This window comes from Glarea lozoyensis (genome assembly GCF_000409485.1).
Source record: "Glarea lozoyensis ATCC 20868 chromosome Unknown GLAREA14, whole genome shotgun sequence".
NCBI lineage: Eukaryota > Fungi > Ascomycota > Leotiomycetes > Helotiales > Helotiaceae > Glarea > Glarea lozoyensis.
In genome coordinates, this window is record NW_007360988.1 from 953,618 (window position 1) to 973,409 (window position 19,792).

The 19,792-nt window shown below is 47.1% G+C and overlaps 2 protein-coding genes across 2 annotated transcripts; both read right to left on the reverse strand.

The window, feature by feature from the left end:
- Positions 1-1,263: 1,263 nt before the first annotated feature.
- GLAREA_06910 (uncharacterized protein) lies at positions 1,264-3,233 on the reverse strand (the record flags this gene model as incomplete). The annotated part of the gene is made up of 4 exons (XM_008080858.1): positions 1,264-1,301; positions 1,356-1,694; positions 2,040-2,220; positions 2,457-3,233. 4 exons carry the CDS (start codon positions 3,231-3,233, stop codon positions 1,264-1,266), a joined length of 1,335 nt encoding a protein of 444 aa, XP_008079049.1.
- Positions 3,234-14,127: 10,894 nt separating this feature from the next.
- On the reverse strand, positions 14,128-19,083 carry GLAREA_06911 (Rap/Ran-GAP; the record flags this gene model as incomplete). Its single annotated transcript, XM_008080859.1, has 2 exons — positions 14,128-18,735; positions 18,784-19,083. The coding sequence occupies 2 exons, from the start codon at positions 19,081-19,083 to the stop codon at positions 14,128-14,130; spliced, it is 4,908 nt and encodes a 1,635-aa protein (XP_008079050.1).
- Positions 19,084-19,792: the final 709 nt, after the last annotated feature.

A 19,792-nucleotide genomic window follows, 5' to 3' on the forward strand; every position in this document is an offset into this window, starting at 1 on the left:
CAAAACAGCATGGAATGGCTGATCAGTAATGCAAGCCCCAAGACGACCGACTCCACACACTTCCCGCGCCCCGAAGATGTTAGTGCTAACACGAGAAACATTCTAATCAGCTGAATCCTCAAGACCAAGGACAACTTACTTACAGATTACAAGTTGCAAACTTTCAAAGCCCTTGAAGATCCTAATTCTAATTCGCGGCAATTTTTGGGAGATGATATATGTCTATTTCAACATCTTCAATCTGATAGTCAAAACATCAGACATCAGACATCAGACATCTTCATCAACTTTGTAAAAAATTCAATCGGTCCTTATCAGCCATGGAAAGTTCAAAGGGTTCTCCAGAACGCAAGGTGCAAAGCGAAGACAATCCGTACGAGCTTCCCAACTCCAATACGTGAACAGCAAACTACATAGAAAAGGCCATTCGCGCCACAGAGAGAAGTCACACAGTCACACTTCACACTTTACAGAAAGAAGAAGCAAGATATTTGATAATGTTTGGAATTATTATTTCCACGCCGGCGCGTGCATCTAATTTATTGCACCCGCCCTTGACAAAAAAACAAATCGCCTGTAGGTGCGCGTAGTGAGAGCGCACATGAAGAAGCGAGCAATGCCCTCTTCGGTTGTAGCAACGACAACATTAAATCCATTCCGGCCAACCAAGATCGTCAATTCCCACTCCTCTGTAATCATTTTCGCCAACCCTTTCTTGTAATATACGGATCCATCGTTTATTCTGCCAACCGAAAAACATGTTCTTTTCCGTCCCAAAGAACACGAAGAAGAAGATGAACGAAACATACTCCGAGCATGACGTGTGCAGAAAAAAATATGCCTCGCGGGTATGATAGATGTATGGCCTAAAAGCCAAAAATGCATTTTGTGCACTCAACCAAAACAGACGTAGGCGGACACCTGGTCCGCAGCTGATAAAACACCTAAACGCCGCGTGTACAAACCAAACCATGCACCCAACCCTACCATCCTGGTTTTTGTTTATCGGAAATGAGCATTGCGTGAGTCGAAATAACAACATCATCAAGCCGTCGAGTCGTGTTCGTTGCCGAACGCGAGAACAGCCGTCTAAGGACGGGAGAAAAGGCACATGTAAACGTCAAAGAAATAGCGATCAGCGGCCCCATATGATACAAGTGCATGGCGACTACAAAACATAAACGGAAATCATCGACGAAGAGATCCGAAAGGAGAGGGCGATTCGGTCGGTCGTGATTTACCGGTCAAGATTATTGACCGGATTTAATGCTCATACTTTGGTTGAGGTCCAGCCTGGTTATCTGCAAAAACGTTAGTTGTTCCCTACTACATTGGGAGGACAAGGGTGTAATGACGTTGACTGTACATTGGATTTGGCTGACCATATGGTGAAGCCGGATAGCCACCGTATTGGATGCCTGGTTGAGAGTTGTAATTCTGCAATTGATGAACATCGGGATTTGGTGCTTGGGATTGATATTGGCCTGGAACAGAAGCTCCAGGTTGGTAACCGATAGGAGGCAACTGAACAGATCGACCTTGTTGTTGATAGGCAGCACCGTGACTCTCGCCGGGAGCTTGGCCCTCAGGTTGACCGCCGCCAATTGCAGTTCGGGTGCGATCCTCCTCGGCCTTGCGTAAAGTCTCTTCTTCCTTCTTGCGCGCTTTCCATTCTTTACGGATCTCCTTGAATTCTGTATAAGTCAAGTGTTAGCGTTGTGTCATATCGAATTATGCGAGAACCCAAGAGGTCGGTTGGCCCATGCTAGCTTCGGAGTTGGATGAAGATATTCCCAGACCAAAACGAGACTAGCCTCGACGCCATCGGAAAATCAGCCGCACAGGGCGAGCAGCACACTAAGTTGTACGAAGCCATTTTGTCGAGATGGTAAGACAACACGTTCGTGTAACGTCGTGGGAATCAAGCAATTGTGCACATCAACGTTTAGATGTAACCATTTTCAGGTCGAGTGTGCGCACAATAACGTCGCACCATGGAAAACGTATATTGGTAATTCAAAAACATCTGCATGACATACCTTCAGGAGTGCGCTTCGAACCATGGCTTTGCATGGTGACGTGGGCGTTGAGGTGATTTAATGTTCCATACGCCTTCTCACAGCCATTCCAACCACACTTGTACATGCGTTCGATTTCTTCGTATCGGCGACGGGGGCGCTTGTGTTGTTGAGCGCCTGGAATGGGGACAAATGAATAGACCTGAAGAAAAGTGATCTCATCAGCTATGATACCTTTCAAGTCGCGAGCGAATTATGCCAAGATTCAACATATATAACGAGACTTCTCGCGCTTCATGGGGCACGAGGTATACTGCTGCCACATCAAAAACAGCCTCATACGAGGGGCGTGCAAGCACACTACCCTTTTTACCTGATGGCTGCAGCACAAAAGAAATGCTACACTGAGCCGAGTATGAGACGAGATCAAATGCTTACTTGGCCAGAACCACGCGCGCCAGCTGGGGCTGTAGATGTTGGTGTTTGGGCACCACTCACAGGATATCCTCCGGGTGCCATCGCGTGCTGCTGCTGATGACCGGCGTAGCCAGCCCAGTCTGGTCGAGGTTGAGCATACATGGCCTGGTTAGGGTGCGCAGGATAGTGCGACATATCGTGAGCTGGTGGTTGCCCGTATGGCGAATATTGACTGTTGGTGGGAGGATAGGTAGGACTCGAGGCCGCGATGGATGGATCTATGTGTACATCCGAGTCAGACTTAATTTGGGAATTTTGATGGTTCCCATCTTGCAAAGGCAGTGACGGACTTGTTGATTGAGCCATTCCTCCGCTGCTACCACTGTGGTTGCTTGCTGGGTGATGATACTGACGTTGGAGATGATCCGAGAACGTGGCTGATCGCGCCGACGAAGGATAGACACCGTACTCTGAGGTCGGCGTCGCGGAGGCAGAGAAGTTGCTCGATCTGACTTCTGGCTGCGGGGGGTAATGGGGGGCAGACGCGTGCTCTGCTGTTGGTTCTTCAGATTGAGCGTTTGTCAACGCGTGAGGATATGGTGATGGCAAACCTGACTGCGGGTACTCGGCTGCACCTCTGTCCATAGAGGTATGCTCTGGGTTGGTGAAGGTGCTGAGAAGGGAACTGAGCGTGGCTTCAGAAGTGTCTGGATACGGTTTGCGGTCCTCGATATCGGCTGCGGTGGTAGAAGATAAAGAGGTATTGATTGAAGGATGGTGTGATGCGACCAAGGACATAGTACTGTAGTACTGTGACGGGGATTTCTAGCAGCGACAGGGAAAGTTGGAGGGGAAGAAGTAAAGTTCACAAGCGCGGCGGCCCTCGCACTTTTAATGGAGGCAAGAGCAGGTGTGGCAGTGTGTGGCTTTCGACTTCTCGACGACTAGTCACTGTGATTTAGTGATTTAGACGAATCGAGCCTAATTTGAGATTGGAGCAGGTACGATTGCACGTATCTCTGGTACCGGTAGTGTCGAGCTACCAGAAGGACCAGATAGAATTGGGTTTGGTCGAGTTATAAGGAGGAGGGTTGAGGAGGGTGGAGGAGAAGAAGCGCAATGTTTTGCGGCGACACAGCTATGGTACAGCGCGATTCACTGCTGCGCGATCGGGGAGTAGTGTGGCTGCTGGACGATGGGGTATCGTAATATCGTAATATTGCACACCTCGGTGGGACGAGGGGGGGTGGTAGCGTTTTAGTAGCGTGGAGTTAAGGTGAATAGCTCGAAAAACGATCGCCGGATGATTTGTGGGTGATTCGTAGTCTCGACGGTGACGCCACCGGTACTTTTAGTCGCAGGGCCTTTTTCTGTTCTTGCAGCAAGGATCGCAATTTATGATGTCCTAATGTACGAGACGCAACGTGTAGGACGCAGCTAGTCCGTCCAAGTCGACTAGATCAGATCGCGACGAGCGTATCAGGGCGTGCGCGGGTGTGGTGACTGTGGTCGAGAGTGAGAGTGAGAGTTTGTTTGCGATGGAAGATTCCGGCGACGCGACTTTTTCCCTGTGCCGGAGTGATGACGGATGGTCGAGGCAGAGTTTTGCCCGTGACGTCTTGCAATTTTCGCTAGGACCGAGCCAAAAAAAAAAGGGAGTGCGATTACGATAATAATGCGTAATAATCGCAGCGCAACAGCACAGCAGTCTTGGAACGCGCTTCGCGGCAATTGCCCACCAGCGACTGGCAGCTAGACGGAGGTGGTGGTGGTGGGTGGTGAGAATGAGGATGAGTCGAGCGACGACTAGTATTGCGATGCACGAGCGGTACTCGTAGCGTCGACGTTAACGATGTGTAGAAGGGCTGGAAGTGCTTTCGTATGGTGAATACTCTATGTTGGCCGAGAAAGGTTAAGACCGAGGCTGCGAGGACGCTGGGAGGAAATCGAGAAAGTCGAGGACCGTGGGGGATTTCTAGGCAGACGAAGGGTGGAGACGCACTGGAGAGAGGGCACGAGTGCAGGGGGAAAAGCAGCGAGGGCAGGGGGCAGCGCACGCAGACAGGGTTTGCAGCGCTTCACTCGAAGCTGCTTTAGACGGGGCTCATGGCGGGGCTGCTGCGGTACATTCGGTCTGCATCTGCGTTTGCACACTCTACTGTTTCCTCCACTAAGTACGAAATATTGTTCAAACTGTGAAAATGCACAACTCACAAGTCTCCACATGCACAAATGCAGACTTCACGAAGTACTTTGCAAAACCACGAAGTCCGTCTAAAACCCCGGTACGGGCTGGAAGGTTATGACTTAATTATCCAGGATTCAGACCGAGAAAACTCTGCGAGTATGGCAAGTCAGCCGTACATGAGCTCCCTGGATATGATGGAGGAACCCTTTAGTCAATCGAGAACCCTCGTTGTACAGTAATAATCACATCAACGCGTCCAGACACGTAGTCTACCATGTACGGCTATTCTGTCTTCTTTGCAGCAGAAAGCCACACCCTAAAATCGGAAGATTATCTTCAGGGACAGGGTTTGCTGCTCGTTGGACAAGAAAAGGAAAACTCGACGAGGTTGGACAAGATGTCAGGATGCTCCTCTTTGCCTTTCCCAGTCACAGCTGAGGCCTGAAGAGGAATGCGCTCACAATAGTGTGTGGCTCACTGGCTCCACTGGCTCTTGAGGAAACTCAACCGGACGTGTGGGTAGACCAGTCCTCTAGAGAAGGACTGAAGGATGCTTGTGTCTGAGACCTCTACATTATTTGTCCTTCAGAATGATGTTTGGTAATAATAAAATAGGCTCTGAAAAGCAACCTGTTTGCCTAATTGTGATTGGGGCGCCAGCCTAGGAAAGGGCTTCTTCTTGGGAACTGAAGTCAATACCACGAACACCTCTAGTGTAGTATACTGAAAGAAGATCCCATGCTCTCGTATCGAGCATGTATAATTCGGCGTTCGATTTCGGAGTTATGGCTACTGTGTCTGCTGTAGCATTATGAGGTATAGCCAAGGCGACGTGAAAATTGCCGTCATGGGAAGAAGTGAAATTATCTTGGCATAGATATTCTACCTTTCAATGACGCTTTTTTTTCTCTTCCAGACTCTGGATCGATTATTGTGTAATATGATCAAGTCGATGATAGGCTTTAGCATCCTCGCATTTTCACCATCAACTGAGCCACAGCAACTTCTTCGAATAGAATATGCAACGCAGAATGACCATGCCAAGATTCGTCTCGCCAAGTCGATGAGCGAGCATTAGACCGTCCACCAACCTACTAGTGGAATGGCGTTCACTTATCTGGGAAGCCAACTTCGTACCGAATTTCCATCGAAGAACTTGCGCCGACGATGCAGGTATTGGATCCGGGACATCCATGTTGGATCAAGCAGATCCTGCTTGTCTACTAGGAGTTAGATGCAGGCGATAAAGGCTCTTGAAGACCGCTTTTCTATTGGTTGTACGGGAATTTCACAAGCCGGAAACAAGTCCGGTCTTCTCCAACCGTTTTCCTGTTGGGAATTCGATGATGATGTGGAGGAGTCGAGAACATATTGCAAAAGAGGTAGTGTGAACTCTATCCAAGTCCGAAATGACATGCAAGAATTTGGAATGTTGCAAGAACTCAATCGGGATATCCGTCTAGGCAGGTAATTGGGAGTTTTCCGCTGATCTTTGGGTCTGCCGAAACATCAACAGAGTTGGAAGTTATATGGTTATGATTATTAGATTTTGGAAGGGTCCCAGGAGCAATGGAACGGTGTCGACTGATTGATGCAGCTTACATTTAGAAGCTCATGAATTCGTCCGAAGTGATGAATCCGGTGGGTATGAAAGGTACAAGCGCTTCCCCTTTGAGGTTGACTCCTCGCCCGACAAAATCCTTGTTTCAAAGTTATACCAAAAGTTAAGCTGCGGTGCGCTTGGGAACTTGGTCTACGAGTCTATGGTGATGTGTAGAAGTCTTCGATTGAAGGGGGTGTGGGTGAATTCCGCGTGGACCCTGGTGTTGAACTCTATATCGCACGACACTAATCGTGTAGAGTCAGGAAGCTTTCCCCGCTCGAGTCAAATCGAGGGCATCATTAATCAAGCTGAAAACGGAAAATCCGAGTGATGAACAGGAGACGGCAATGCGAAAGCTTGAGCGGTCGTCATGAGAGCTTGGGAAAGGTTCGCGTCGAATGATGATTTGTTTTGATGTCGACATCTCTGGCCTTCCTGGTCATGTATGGTCCGCGAATCTCATCCGCCCAATATGGGGCATTTGAAAGGACCTTGGTTGGACTGCCTCTCCTGGCGCATCCAACGTCTTCAAATCTGGAGTGTGCATATGAAAAGTTCTGTGGTATGAAACTGTCAGCGATCCAGGAAAGATTAAAGAGCAGTGTAAGTCCAACGTCAACTTGTGCTTCATCAAACAGTCCATCATGCTTGACAAAAATGTAGACTGGTAGCGACGACAGCAACATCGAATAAGATTGTTGGATGGCAGAGTAAATGATCTTCAACTAGCGCCACTAACTGTGGTGGGTGATGTTGGCGTTGAAAGTTGGAGAAGTGCCCAAGAGACCTTGCCTCGCTGGGCAAATTACGAGCTAAGCTCTGCCAGGTACGAAAGCACCTTTCCTACAAGCGATGCAGGTGTGCAACGGATTTCAGAGAGAAATGTACGAAATGCGGAAACACCCTGATATATCAGAAATCTCTGAGAACTGATGAACCAAGTACCTTCCTAGGCAAATGTACTACACCTTTCTTTCATAGGATCTCCATAGGAGTCGCACAATTGCTGTCCCGTGTAAAACATCTTTTTTTGCTGAACGTTGAAATAGGATTTAAGAAGCCCGTTTGTTGAATGGCCTTCTTTTGTCTGGGGCAACGCTTGCATGCGATCCATCAGCGCGGATCTGGGGACACAGACAAGGACCTGGACATGCTAAATAGCGATCTTTGTCAAACCAGAACTATCTGGTAGTCTTGACGCCTAAGAGTAGTGAACGCACTCGCGCGCTTCCTTTGAACACACTTAAAAGTACGCGTGCTGCTACTGTACTAGATGGAGCAAGCAATGGCGCTTCGAAAAACTACTTCTCTGCCAGCCTCCCTGCGAATTTGGAAATGAATTCTCTCACAATGTCATCCTTTGAACATCTTCATCTTTCCTGTTGGTCATGACGCTCACCAAGGCCGAGTCTTCGCCGAATATCCAGAACTCCCACATGTTCCCAACAAGAGACAGACCCCCAAGCTGTGGCAAAAACGAGCATGTCGCGAGTTTGCTCCGCACTCACCGGGAGATGAGGAAGATGGTGTCGAGGCGGAATAATAATGATACCTCTCCTTCTGCTTAGGAAGGGAAGAGGGCTGTTGATGGCTCTGCCCCCAGAGAGGGCGGTCGGATGTGGATATGGATCCCTGTCGCTTACAGTACAGTAAGAACTGGACGATAACCTTACAACCTCGAATTTCTTCGCATCACAACATATTGCCAGGGGATCCGCGATCAAACGACTCAACGGCCACGGCCAAGATGAGAACTCCCGCAGTCTCAAGCGTTGCATCACAAACAAGGAAGAAAAAAGACACATCATGAGTGCCGCCCTCGACCGCCAAATCAGAAGTCAACGCGAAAAACATGCCCCTCTATCTCACTTATTACACCTGAGTCATGGACTTCTGCAATGGATGGCTGAAAGATCCATTGCAACGACATCTGACATAACAGCAGCCACAAGACATGCATTGTGGAATACGCGGCAAAAACCGGTCAATCATGCCTCTGCTCGAATTCAAAATCCAGCGATCGCATGCGAATTGAGGTGTCAGGAAGCGTGCAGTTGCTCGGTAACATGACGAGATTCTGCACTTCACCAGCAAAACCGTCCAAAGACGTGCATGCTTTCCTGGCGTGCCATATCCAATCCCAGCATTCCAGCACCAGCTCTGCAAGCCCTGAGCATTCGCTTCGCTATCGCAGAGAGCGCGCATGGGGGAGCATATATCGAATATTGAAATGTGATATGCAAAAGCACAGCGTGCCGCCGACCATTTGTGGGAATGCCATGCTGCCACGCGAAGGAGCACAGTAGTAGGATTTTACTTTTGGCTTGTAGCCCAGTTCTAGAAGTCTTCCACACTCCAGGTCAACAATCAGCTCTCATAGACGTATCTGCGCTGACCATCCGACCTCTTTAGGGAAGTGGAACATGCACAGCTTTGCAATGAGGAATAATCGGCTTAGCGTGGGGTGATATCTTCTGGTTATGGACGTTACTCATCTTATCATTTCATGGATGTACACGATATCTTATGGTTACGGAATGTACAATGCACTGTGCAGAGCACGTTTCCCCAGCTGATCGCGAACCCCTCACTATAAGTTCTGCTGAACTCCATCAATAACAAGGTCGCCTTTTACTTCCGGTCGCAGGCATCCCAAATCTGGCTCCTGGCGGTCAAGGCCAAACGAGAAGATATCTCACATTATTTCATGGGTCCGCTATAGCCGACCACACGATTGAGCACTGATACAAATCCTGAGCTCGTGGGAAATAAAATACTCCGGATCGATCTGCCCTAGACAGGGCGAAGCGCCAATATTCGTAGATCATTCCATCGCGATATTTACCTGATTGGATCGTTCTCCGCTCGGCACATCACGCTGCTCTTTGCGACACGATCACTAATTTATTACTTATCACTGTACCTGTCCTTGGCCGGCACGAGATCCAAAGGATCACATCTCAGAAGTGGGACTCCTTCACCAAGTGCATGGAGGGCTCTGCAGGAAGTGGCAGATTGACTCGGACACAGCGGGGTTGGCTCTTGTGTGAATGTTGCAACTTGCAAAGGACGTTGATATAAAATTGATGCTATCGCGAAGCTACATTAACTCGATAAGCTTGTTTCGTCTGCTGGGTTATCATCCATCTCTCTAGTTCCAGCTGGACTAAAAGCACTCGCAGTAGTGTCCCGCCGCTACGGTTATGGGAAACCCAAAAGGCCACCCTGCCATTCCTTCATCTGCGCCCGTTGAGTGGTGAGTTCATGCCAAGCGTCCGCTAACCAACAATGCCATGTCGAAATGCCATGCGACATAAAGCGAAAACATGACAACCGAGACAACTCTACTCTTTAGATCAGGGCTTAGGGGCGATCATGAAGTGAAGCGAAGCGATACAGTGCTAAAGCGATAAAGTACAGCACAAGTATAGTACTAACTGGACAAGGCTACCAACGACCACCCATTCAAGCGAGAATGCTCTTCTCGGATTTTTTTGACCGCGTTTGGAGTCACGACAACTTTACTTTGAGGGGAAAGATACAGACAGTTTTCCTTCGCCATAAGTGGAGGAAGGCGAGGACAGTTTGACACACCTGCAGTCCTGCACTTGGACACGCGGCCTGCTCTTTTCCCGCCCCTTCAAATTTCCACCTCACATCGAATTGTGATTTCTTTCATCCTGGTATCTTTGAAAAGCACTCACATCAGCCATCCAATTACAAACAGTCCTAAGCTGTTCTCTTCTTCCACTTCCTTTTCTCCACCAGAATGGAAAAATGTCCCCATGATTTGGCCGAGAGTCTCGTCACCGTGCGTCCACATACACAATACTTATCAATGTCCCATCCATCTCAAGAGCATGGCAGCAAATCAGAGGGATGATAGTCAGCAACAATGTACATCGAGCTTTTCAGTATGACATGAACATGCTCAGCTGAGCCGGGAATGCCATGTAGTCAATACCACCTTCTGCAACCTCGAGGAACGACGGCACATTTGCGTTTTCCAGCAGTCACTTTTTCGCCTCAATCGACGGGGTTTTGAAGGCTCTTCCTGAACCCGAAATCGCTATCCTTGCGATAAAGTTGTTGAAATGGTGGAAAGAAAGCTCATACGATATGTGATTGGTGTTCAGAAAAATGCCCATGCTTGCACGCCCAGATACTCAGGCCGAATGATCTTCCATTTTCAAAGCACAAAGCATTTACCCGATCCTTTCTCCCCGAAGAAATGAGTTACCCAAACGGTACTAGACTTCTGTAGGTTTTTCCTCTTCAGATGATTCTCCTCCAAAACATCCACGCAGCACAAGCAAGATGGTACATGTGCATTTGCTTATCCCAGAGCATGAAAAGGGGCATATAGATCCAAGTCTAGACCCCTCAGCCTCAGTTCAAAAGAGCTCTTCTGCTGTCGCCAAAACGGATTGCCCTTTTCGTGCTAGCGGAGTAACAAGTCCCTATCGTGACCTTTACAGTTCACCTACGTCGGAAGGTCGTAACGCTAGTAATAAGGTTTAGCTTTGCATGGCTGGGGATACCATGGACCAAACACTGCGGAGGTTGTCGATGATGGGAGAGAAGGTCGGGCGATGTGCCGCATGTGGTGCGGTGCTTCTGTTTCCCTGCTCGACGCTGCTTTTATCCTAGGAAAGATGTCTTCGACTCTCCCTGGACATCAATACCGCACCGCCTTTTGCATTTCAATGTCTCGCACGAAGGGAGTTAATAGAGTGGTAAATTACGGCCTGCTTTATATGGTATAAAGATCATAACATGACAATTAGTAAGTCAACATCTTCCTAGGTTGCGCTGTACAGTATACTCCCAGGGGCCATCTCACTAGTCACGAAGTACCTGAGGGGCACACCTTCGCCACGGGGATCTCACCGCGGTACCCTGAGCCCCTCCTTCCAAACACGACGACTACTCGTGCTATTGCTATAGCCAGGAACCGGATACTGGATGCCGAACGCGATAACTTTCCGCACCCACATCAACACTTTAAAAAGGGTGGACTTTGTCAAGGATCGAAACCCAATAATTAGTAATCCGAGGAAATACACGGTTTTGCCTCATCGATTGGAGCAATACCCATTCGGCAAACGAAACATCCGGCTTGTTCAAACAGAAATGTTTCAGGTAATCCCATCACTTTCGGACATGATGATCTTGTTGATATGATCATACAAGCAAATACAACAAACCTAAACTTACTCACGTTCCCTGGCTCTTCCAACTTCTTGCCCCGAAACGGACCTACGCACTTGGTTTGCCTCGCTCCCGTTATCGGAACCAAACCTTATTCCCCTTCCTACTACAGAAGGACTTTGCGATCGTCAAAAGTTACTCTGTGGGAGCATAGAGGGAACATGTCTGTGTGTTTACATTCGTAGCGCCTTACTCGTAGCGGAGGTACTTATTGGTCTGTACTAGTCATGGTGGCTCGAGCCTAGAGCTAAGTGTTCCCGTCTGCTTGGATGAGCTGGAGGGATCCTGGTGGTGATCTTGCGCGTTTGGCTTGGAAAGGTTGGTTGAGCAGCTTGAAGCTAGGCGTGGCGTCGATGGGAGTTGGCGACCCTGGGGTGGAGGCAATCCGGGTTTTTGGAATTCCTGATGGGGAGGTGGAGGGTTGGGAGCTTGGTCTGGATGGGGATAATATTTCCACTTCTTGATAGAATAACATGCATTCTGTTTCCAATATACGAAGCGCCCGCACCTCGCTATTCTACTTCCATAAACCCGGTTTTGTCCGAGTACATGGCAGATCAAGATACAAATACGAGACTTAAATATTCAATGGCTGTGTCACATGTTTCCATTGTTGTGGACAGTGGACTGCATGTGATACTGAGATACTTTTCGCACTGTGTAGTTTTGTGAAGAGTGTTGTGTTAATGTTGAGATGGGTTGAGTTTACGTGTAGCTTGATTTATTGGTAGACAAGAGTAGATTGGAAATTGTTATTGTCAGTCTTGAAATTAAACCAGTATTTATATTTTCACCTTGAGATCAGAGAGTACATTTCACAAATTGTCAGAGTAGATAAACGGGAACCTAGATTCACACCTGTCTGTCATGCCCCATGCACAAGATAATCCAACATCACTTGCACTGTATCACCTCGATGCTATAATACATGTGAGAATTTTTTTTAGGTTCGAACGCATCACAATACAAGCTTTGAATTAAAGTCAAATTTATCGCTCTACTAAGTAGCTCAAAGTGTTATCTTCTCTGGTAGAAGAACCATTGGTTTAATATGAAACATCTAGAAAAAAACTAAATAAACACTATAGAAATACTAAAATAACCAAAACATCTTGAGGAAGATGACATTTACCCGATGTCATGTTTTTCACTTTTTCTTGAATTAAATGATATAGCTAGGATAGAAACCACAGAAATTTTATACTCATCGTCAAATAGCCAAAAAAAACTCATCCGCAAAGTCGGGTTTCATTTTCTTTGATGCTGAAATAGTGTATCAATTTCCAACAGATTAAGCTGATGAAAACGAGAGTTGAGACCTTCAAGTATCAAAGCAAGCTGTGACAAGCTTATAAACGAGACAATTCCATTCATCATTTTACATCGTAATCGCGAAATGGCTTGTCTTAAGCAGTAAAAGCCCATGAAAAGAATAATTTGCTAATACTTCAAACGTATGTAAGTGAATTCGGTAAGTCTCAATTAGAGCTCCAATAATTTCCAATTGTAAACATGATTTTCTAAAAGGCTTTCATCACATCACACCTGTATGTCGGAGTTAACTACAAAGTAGCTGAAATCTATGAACCACTGAATTATCATACGATTTTTATTATTTCTCAAAAATAACACCCCTTTCGAATAAAGTGAGCCGTTGCTAATGAATAAAAAATTTACATAAAGTGACATCGCTACCTTTCCTACGTAAAACGTAAACCCTTGACCCCAATTTGTAGCATATCAACTTGCTTGTATATCTTTCATGTAGTTGAAAATCAATTGCCTATAGTTATGCAAGATTCTAATGTTATTCTTAAGTAGCATTCGAGAGTTGTCGTGTTAATTATATCTAACCATTAAGAAAATCAAAAACGCGATGGGGATTTCAAGGAGCCCTATGTTGAATACAGACACGAAATATGTGCTTTCTTATATCAAAGAGCGAGAAGTCAATTCCTCTAGTATGAATTCTGAAAAATTCAGAGGCATTTGTGAAAGTGTGACATGTTAAGTAGACGGATAATATCGGTTTTGGAGTACAATTTTTTTTCATTTTTACACACACGAAAGTGACGAAATAAAGAAGGACTAGTGGACGAAGTTTTTGATGCTGCGATGAGTTGGACCGATAAAATAACAAAATATAGAAATAGTGACAATGAGGAATGGTGCCGGAAGTTTATTGGCTTTCATTAATTAACTTTCAAGTATAGACAGTATAAAAGTATTCAATTACGGCTTTGATTTTAGAGGGGAATAATGTATGTAATATTTAATTTCCTAATCAACTATGCAATACCTTTTATCCCTTCCACTTCCACTTCCCATACTCTCAGCCTGAACGTCATCTTACCAACAGATCAAGTCCCACCATGACATGTTTATTTCTGCACATCTCCACTAATTCCACTCAGGCAGGTAATATCCCTCATACATACAAAGCACCTGCTTCATTCAAAGAACAACAACATCCAGTAATGAGAGACGCTAAAAAAGGCATGTTGTACATTCCAAGTCCAATGATAAAAATTACGCCTCATGTATGTCTGTCCTCCTGCGGCTGTGAAATGCTTAACAATTAATCGAGTGATATATCCACGAGAAAGAGAATAAAATCAGATAACTTTTGGTGTGTGGTATTCCCCGACCGGAAACGCCTTTTGAAAAAAAGAGAATAAAACAAGAATATTTTAGGCCCAAGCCGAGAAATCAAGGGTTTCGACCATGCTTTCTGTACCACCTGGTCCTACCTCTGTTTCTGCAGTTGAGAGAACAGAAGATCTTTGTGAACTTGGTTCGCTGCCAACGTTGTTGTTGGTTATGAAGTTTGCGACTGACGACCGGCGAATGCTGCTGATGCTATCTCGCACGTTCCTGGCTTCATGTAATGAACCGTTCGATGTGCCAGGTGGGGAGGTAGGTGTCGATGCAGACGAGGGCTTGGGTTTGTATCTCTCACGTAAACGATTGATATCACGCAGACGGTTGCGCCAAGAGGAGACATGCTCTCCACCTTGCTTGTTTGCCCAAACAAGAGAGAAAACCGAAGCGTTGAGAGCCAGTAATCGAATAAAGCCAGGCAAAGCAGCCAGACTCATGATCTTTGTCTCGGCAGCCGGTGAGATCTCTGGAAATCCAGGTTTGCTCATTACCTGTACCTTGTAGAATGCATTCTTTATACTTTCTTCACTTCGAGTCCGAGTGGCAACAAATGATGCTCGCGATTCCGGCGTGATCACGATGTTGACGTAGTTGAACTCGGAGGGAAAGGTGTCGAAGCGGAAAGGTAGGCCAGAATTGTTGAAGATAATATTTACGAAATCGTTACCAATGTGCCGCTTCTTTCCAATACACTGAGGGTCTCTTTCAAGGTCCGTCGGCATTTGTGTTGTGACATGGAAAACAATTTCTGTGACTCGATCACGCCAACAAAAGGCATACTCCCCATCGATGTTGCTGGTACGATCTAATCCCTGGGTATTGAAATTCGCGCCCTGCAGTTTCGTGAGGGTACCAAGACCGGAGAGAAAATTCGTATAGTCGCTGCTGCCCATTATGTTTGACAAAATCTCAACCTCGTTGGTTTGATTCTCTCCAATATAGATCACGCCAACTTTGTGTCCATCGACAGTAAAGTTACGGTCGAACCCAGCAATGGCTCGGTCCACAGCCGGTTCACTTGGGAGAGCAATTGGCCGTCCCATAACTCCAGACTGCGGAACTGATGCACTTAACTGAAGAAGGAGGTGACTAGGAAGTACGACGTTTGCATCAGCTGGCCGAGATTCTCGAGAATGATCGTGTGGTACTTGTTCTTGGTGGGCAGGGGGTCGATTGAACTTCTCACGAATGATGTAACATGAGGTCCCAGATGGTTGACGTTTCGTGATTTGAGCCCAACCACCTCGTGTAGCTTGCTCGATCGTCACGATGCTATGACCTACAATCCACCTCCGTTTCAAGATATCCCCAAATCGTTCTTTCGTGAAAGTTGGGTCTGCAGCGGATTCATCGACGTCAGCATAAGCACTGCGCTGCATAAAGTCCAGCGTGACCTGTGCTTGCTCATCTATCTTCTCCTTTCCATTGGCGTCTACTGATACGAGGTATTTTGCTATCCAGGAAACATGGCCAGCACGCTCACTCAGCTTTAGAGAAAGAAACCAAAATATGACGACGTGATAAGCCAACGCATAGACGTATTGCGGCAACTCGTCTGAAGTGTTAGGTTGAAAGTTGCTTTCAGCTTGGCTGTGATCTGTAGCGGCTAAAGAGTTCCGAGCATGGGGGTAGCTGCTCCGAGCTGTTGTATCTTTGTTTTCTTTTACTGGCTGATCTCTTACGTATTGGAGGTAGCGGAAACAGATAGTAAATATGGTTTTATACTCATCATAGCTGAAATGGACGTATAAACCAGGCATTCTCGCAAGACAAGCAAGGAATTCGAGAATATGAACCGCCACGTGTGATTGAGTAATGATCATTGACATCTTTTGAAGAATTGTCACCATTAACTTGGCGATTGAGGCTGGCATTTCGTGACTGCAGATCGACAGAGCGTGAATGCATGACTTCGCGGTCCTTTCCGTAGAGCCTATTCCCTGTAGAAAGGTCTTAACAATATCGTCCTGCTCAAGCCTCATAAAATGCTGGTGATAGCCCGTTACCATGGTGAGTATCTGGAAAAGACAGATGGCAACGTCAGCTTTACGCAAACCGGAAGATATTGGCGGGTCAAGAAAGCTGTTGTTCTTAATGAGTTCGCAAACAACTTCTCTCAGGCTTCGAATCTGAGTGATCGCTTTCTTAAACAGTGCCTGATTAGTGAGCTGGGAAGGCAAGTGAACCAAGATAAAGCTATATACCTCCCAGTCGCATCCATTTCGTAATAGATTTGTGATGGTGTCGAGATACGTTTCAATATTCAGTGTTGCTTGTTGCTTGCGTGTTGGTAGCGGTTCGCTTTTTATCGCTTCATTATCATCATCCACGTCGTTATCAACTTCGTCAGCGCTATCATCATCTTCTGTTGCGTCATCCTTCGGCAGGGGAGAGGCAGCATCGTGGGTCTTATTCCGGCTCTCAAAGACAGAGATGAGCAGAGAGCTTGCTTTGCCAGTAATTGCTTCAGGCAGAGCATCAGGATCTGGGCACATCCAGGTCTGGTGAGTACGTTGTACAGTTCTCGCAAGTCCGCTCGCTGTACGATGAGATTGTCTGGAGCTAGGTTGCGACTGACCGAAAGAGACACTCCGTGAGGTTCGGGGACTCGATGAATCTTCAGCTCGCGACGCTCGTTGTTGCTGAGAAGCCTCGTCCATCGCTTGTTTTCTTGCAAAAGATGCTGGAGTACGGTAAAGCGAGGCAGCAAGACCATCGGAGTCGGTAGAGAGGACCATGTGTATTCTATTTGCCCAGTCAGCCCTCAAGCGGAAAAGCATTTTCATGGCCGATATTCGAGCATCAGTTTCGCAGGAGACTGAACTAGCAATCTTGAGAATTTCCTCGAAGGTGCGGACAGACTTGTAGGTCGATTTATCCATTGTCCTCATCCAGATCAAGATGAGGCCCCTTGTCACGACGTTAGAAGGTGTTTGCACTACAGCTGTTGGTCCCGTAGAGGGATGAGGTGAACCTAGTATATTCTGGCGAGACAAGCCAGGAGACCCCATAGGTGACTGGAGTCGATCGGTCAATATGCTGCCGCGGATGGTACGAATAACGTAGTCGAATAAGTCGTGGTCGGCATTCTCGGCAACACTGACGGCAAAAGCAATTGTTTCTTGCAGAATTTCAATATCTTTCTCATCGCCAACGTCGTCTAAAATTGCTGTGACAAACATACGTACGATATCAGGCTCGTCGTGATCGTTGGACGTGGACTCATCTTGCATCATCTCAACCACCTGAAATACATCTGTAACAGCTCTGAGGGCATGCAAACGAATATTCGTAGGTTGTTCCCGATCGCTGAAGAATGCGTCCAAAATAGTCTTGACGTTACCCTTCCACCTGATGTTTGAAGGGTAACAATATCGGTATTCTATAAAATGATCAATTACGAGTCTGGCGCAAGACTCTGGTAGATGTGCATGCACACGAGCGAAAAATCTAACACAATCCTCTTGTTGGATAAAGTCTTCGTCGGCGTGGGTGACGAATAGGTTCTCAATTCGGATAACTAGTCTGTACAGAGTTTGTGCGATGCCTGTGGTGCCATGCTCAGGTGGATCCTCACTTGATAGATGGTGAGCGAATCGTGAACGATGGAAAAGCTGTCGTCCATCAGGAGTCTCCAGTGCACGCTGTGAACATCTCACAACCACATCAAATAGTGCGCTCCAATCTTCCTCCATGACATTCTGTCCGACTTGACGGTTCTCGTCACCGAACAGTGAAAGGACAAGCTTCAGGAGATCCAGATCCAATTTCGAGTGCTCGACAGTCGTTACGGTATCGAGAGCCTGGACGAGCTGCGTGAATGGGACCAACGGAAACCGATCCTCCCCATTTTCGGCGAAGAGGTTTTGTAAGACGGATATGGCTCCACGAACTTCCCGTACTTTCTGCTTTCCCGTGTCCCCGTCTATGATAGGATTACGCAGAATATCCAAGAGAATCTGGACTACGGTTTGTCCATTGTGTGAGGTAGAGAAGTTCTTGATAGTATTCCAGGCCGCCGGCGCGGCATCTTCAACCAGACAGTGAATTGAAGATATGACCTTAATGCAGTCCATCAGCTTCCCACTTGGTACTTCTCCAAAAGTGATAATGGCGTCTATAATGCTGATGCAGGCTCTTATATCGCCGGATAATGGTGTTTGCAAGCAGATCCCGAGAACCACATCAATAAGCTCTCCAGTGGCCTGTTCAGTGATTACATAGCAACTGAACTTGATCACATCCGCGATGAAGGCGAAGAGCAAAGAGAGATCATGTTCCTCAGGGATTTGAATTTTGCCTTTGGACTTTCCAGCGTGCCCTGCCTTCTTCCGCGCAGCCGCTGTCGTTTTGAAGCACCATTGTAGCCATGACGTGAGCAGAGGTATTAATGCGTAATGAAACCCCGAAAGTTCCTTGCCGTGTTTTGCGAGTTCCACCAGAGCCACCAGTTGCATATTGAAATCTTCAGGGTTGACATTTGACGATGTGAGAACATTGTAATAAGCTAATCTTTCGGGGTCTGTCGAAGAAGCATATTGAACACAGGCTGTCAACAACTGGAAGCCAGCTACCCGCGATTCGATTGGCTTCGTGGGCTCGATCAAGTCCTTGGCTTCCCGAAATATGGTTGTGACCTACCAAACGTCAGTTATCTCCCAACTTCAGCATTTTACTCTACGTACGCCGCTCAGAGGATAGTCTCGTACTGCGTGGCAGATAGACCCGGCCGCTGCAATTCTCTCCGGCAACGGATTTCCAATTTTCAGCAGCTCGTGCAATTGTTCGTAATCTGGCGGACCTCCATATAACGGGGACTGGATGCTGCTGACTCCATCGAGGCGCTGAGCAGGAGGAGCCGCAGCTTGAGCATTCAGACCCCGCGACGATCTTCCCCCGCCAGTTAAACTCTTGAAAACACTCGCGAATCCGCCGCTCGACTTAGGTTCAGGGGTGTGAGAAACATCTCCGGACGGGGGAGACATAGAAGTCTGGAGAATGGGAGTCGGAGGAGGAAAGTAAGGTTCTAGATCGCAATGTACACCAGTCAGCGAGCTCGCCAAATAACGGAATCCACATGTATCATTGCCAGGCAAAAGAGGTCTAATAACCATATGCAGTGGGGAGAGGTCGAGTTGGGAAAATGCTGTGTCCGTCGAGTGCAAATTCTTGTAGCCCCGCGAATGAGTCGCCTTGCGCAAGCAGTAGCTATGCGCGGGGCTATGAGAAACCAGTCAACACCGGGGTGGAAGTCACGGAGTGAAATGGATTAATTCGAAGCTGAACACAGTCACACTCACTTCAACCACGGTGTTCTCATCCGAGCATGCGTGAATACGTCCAGGTTGTTCGTAGTTGCGGCTCACAGCAGAGACGTCGACCGTCGATAAGATGAAAACAGCGAAGTGGAGTGAAAATCTTGCATTTCCAAGTATCCCCCAACTAGTGGCAGTTCTTATCGTACCAGCGCTGCAAACAGTCTCGCAAGAAATTGGACATCAGATATATACAGCAAAAGGATCGTCGGAGGGGTTTGGATGAAGACGAGGCCAGATGATCCGAATGATAGCATTACTTTCTATAGAGCAAGCTAAAGCCAGGCGGAAATAAAGTACTGAATCTGCATGTCGCAGATCCTTGCACTTCGCAGAAAAGCAGCACAAGCTCATTGCCGCCCATATTAATACAGCATAG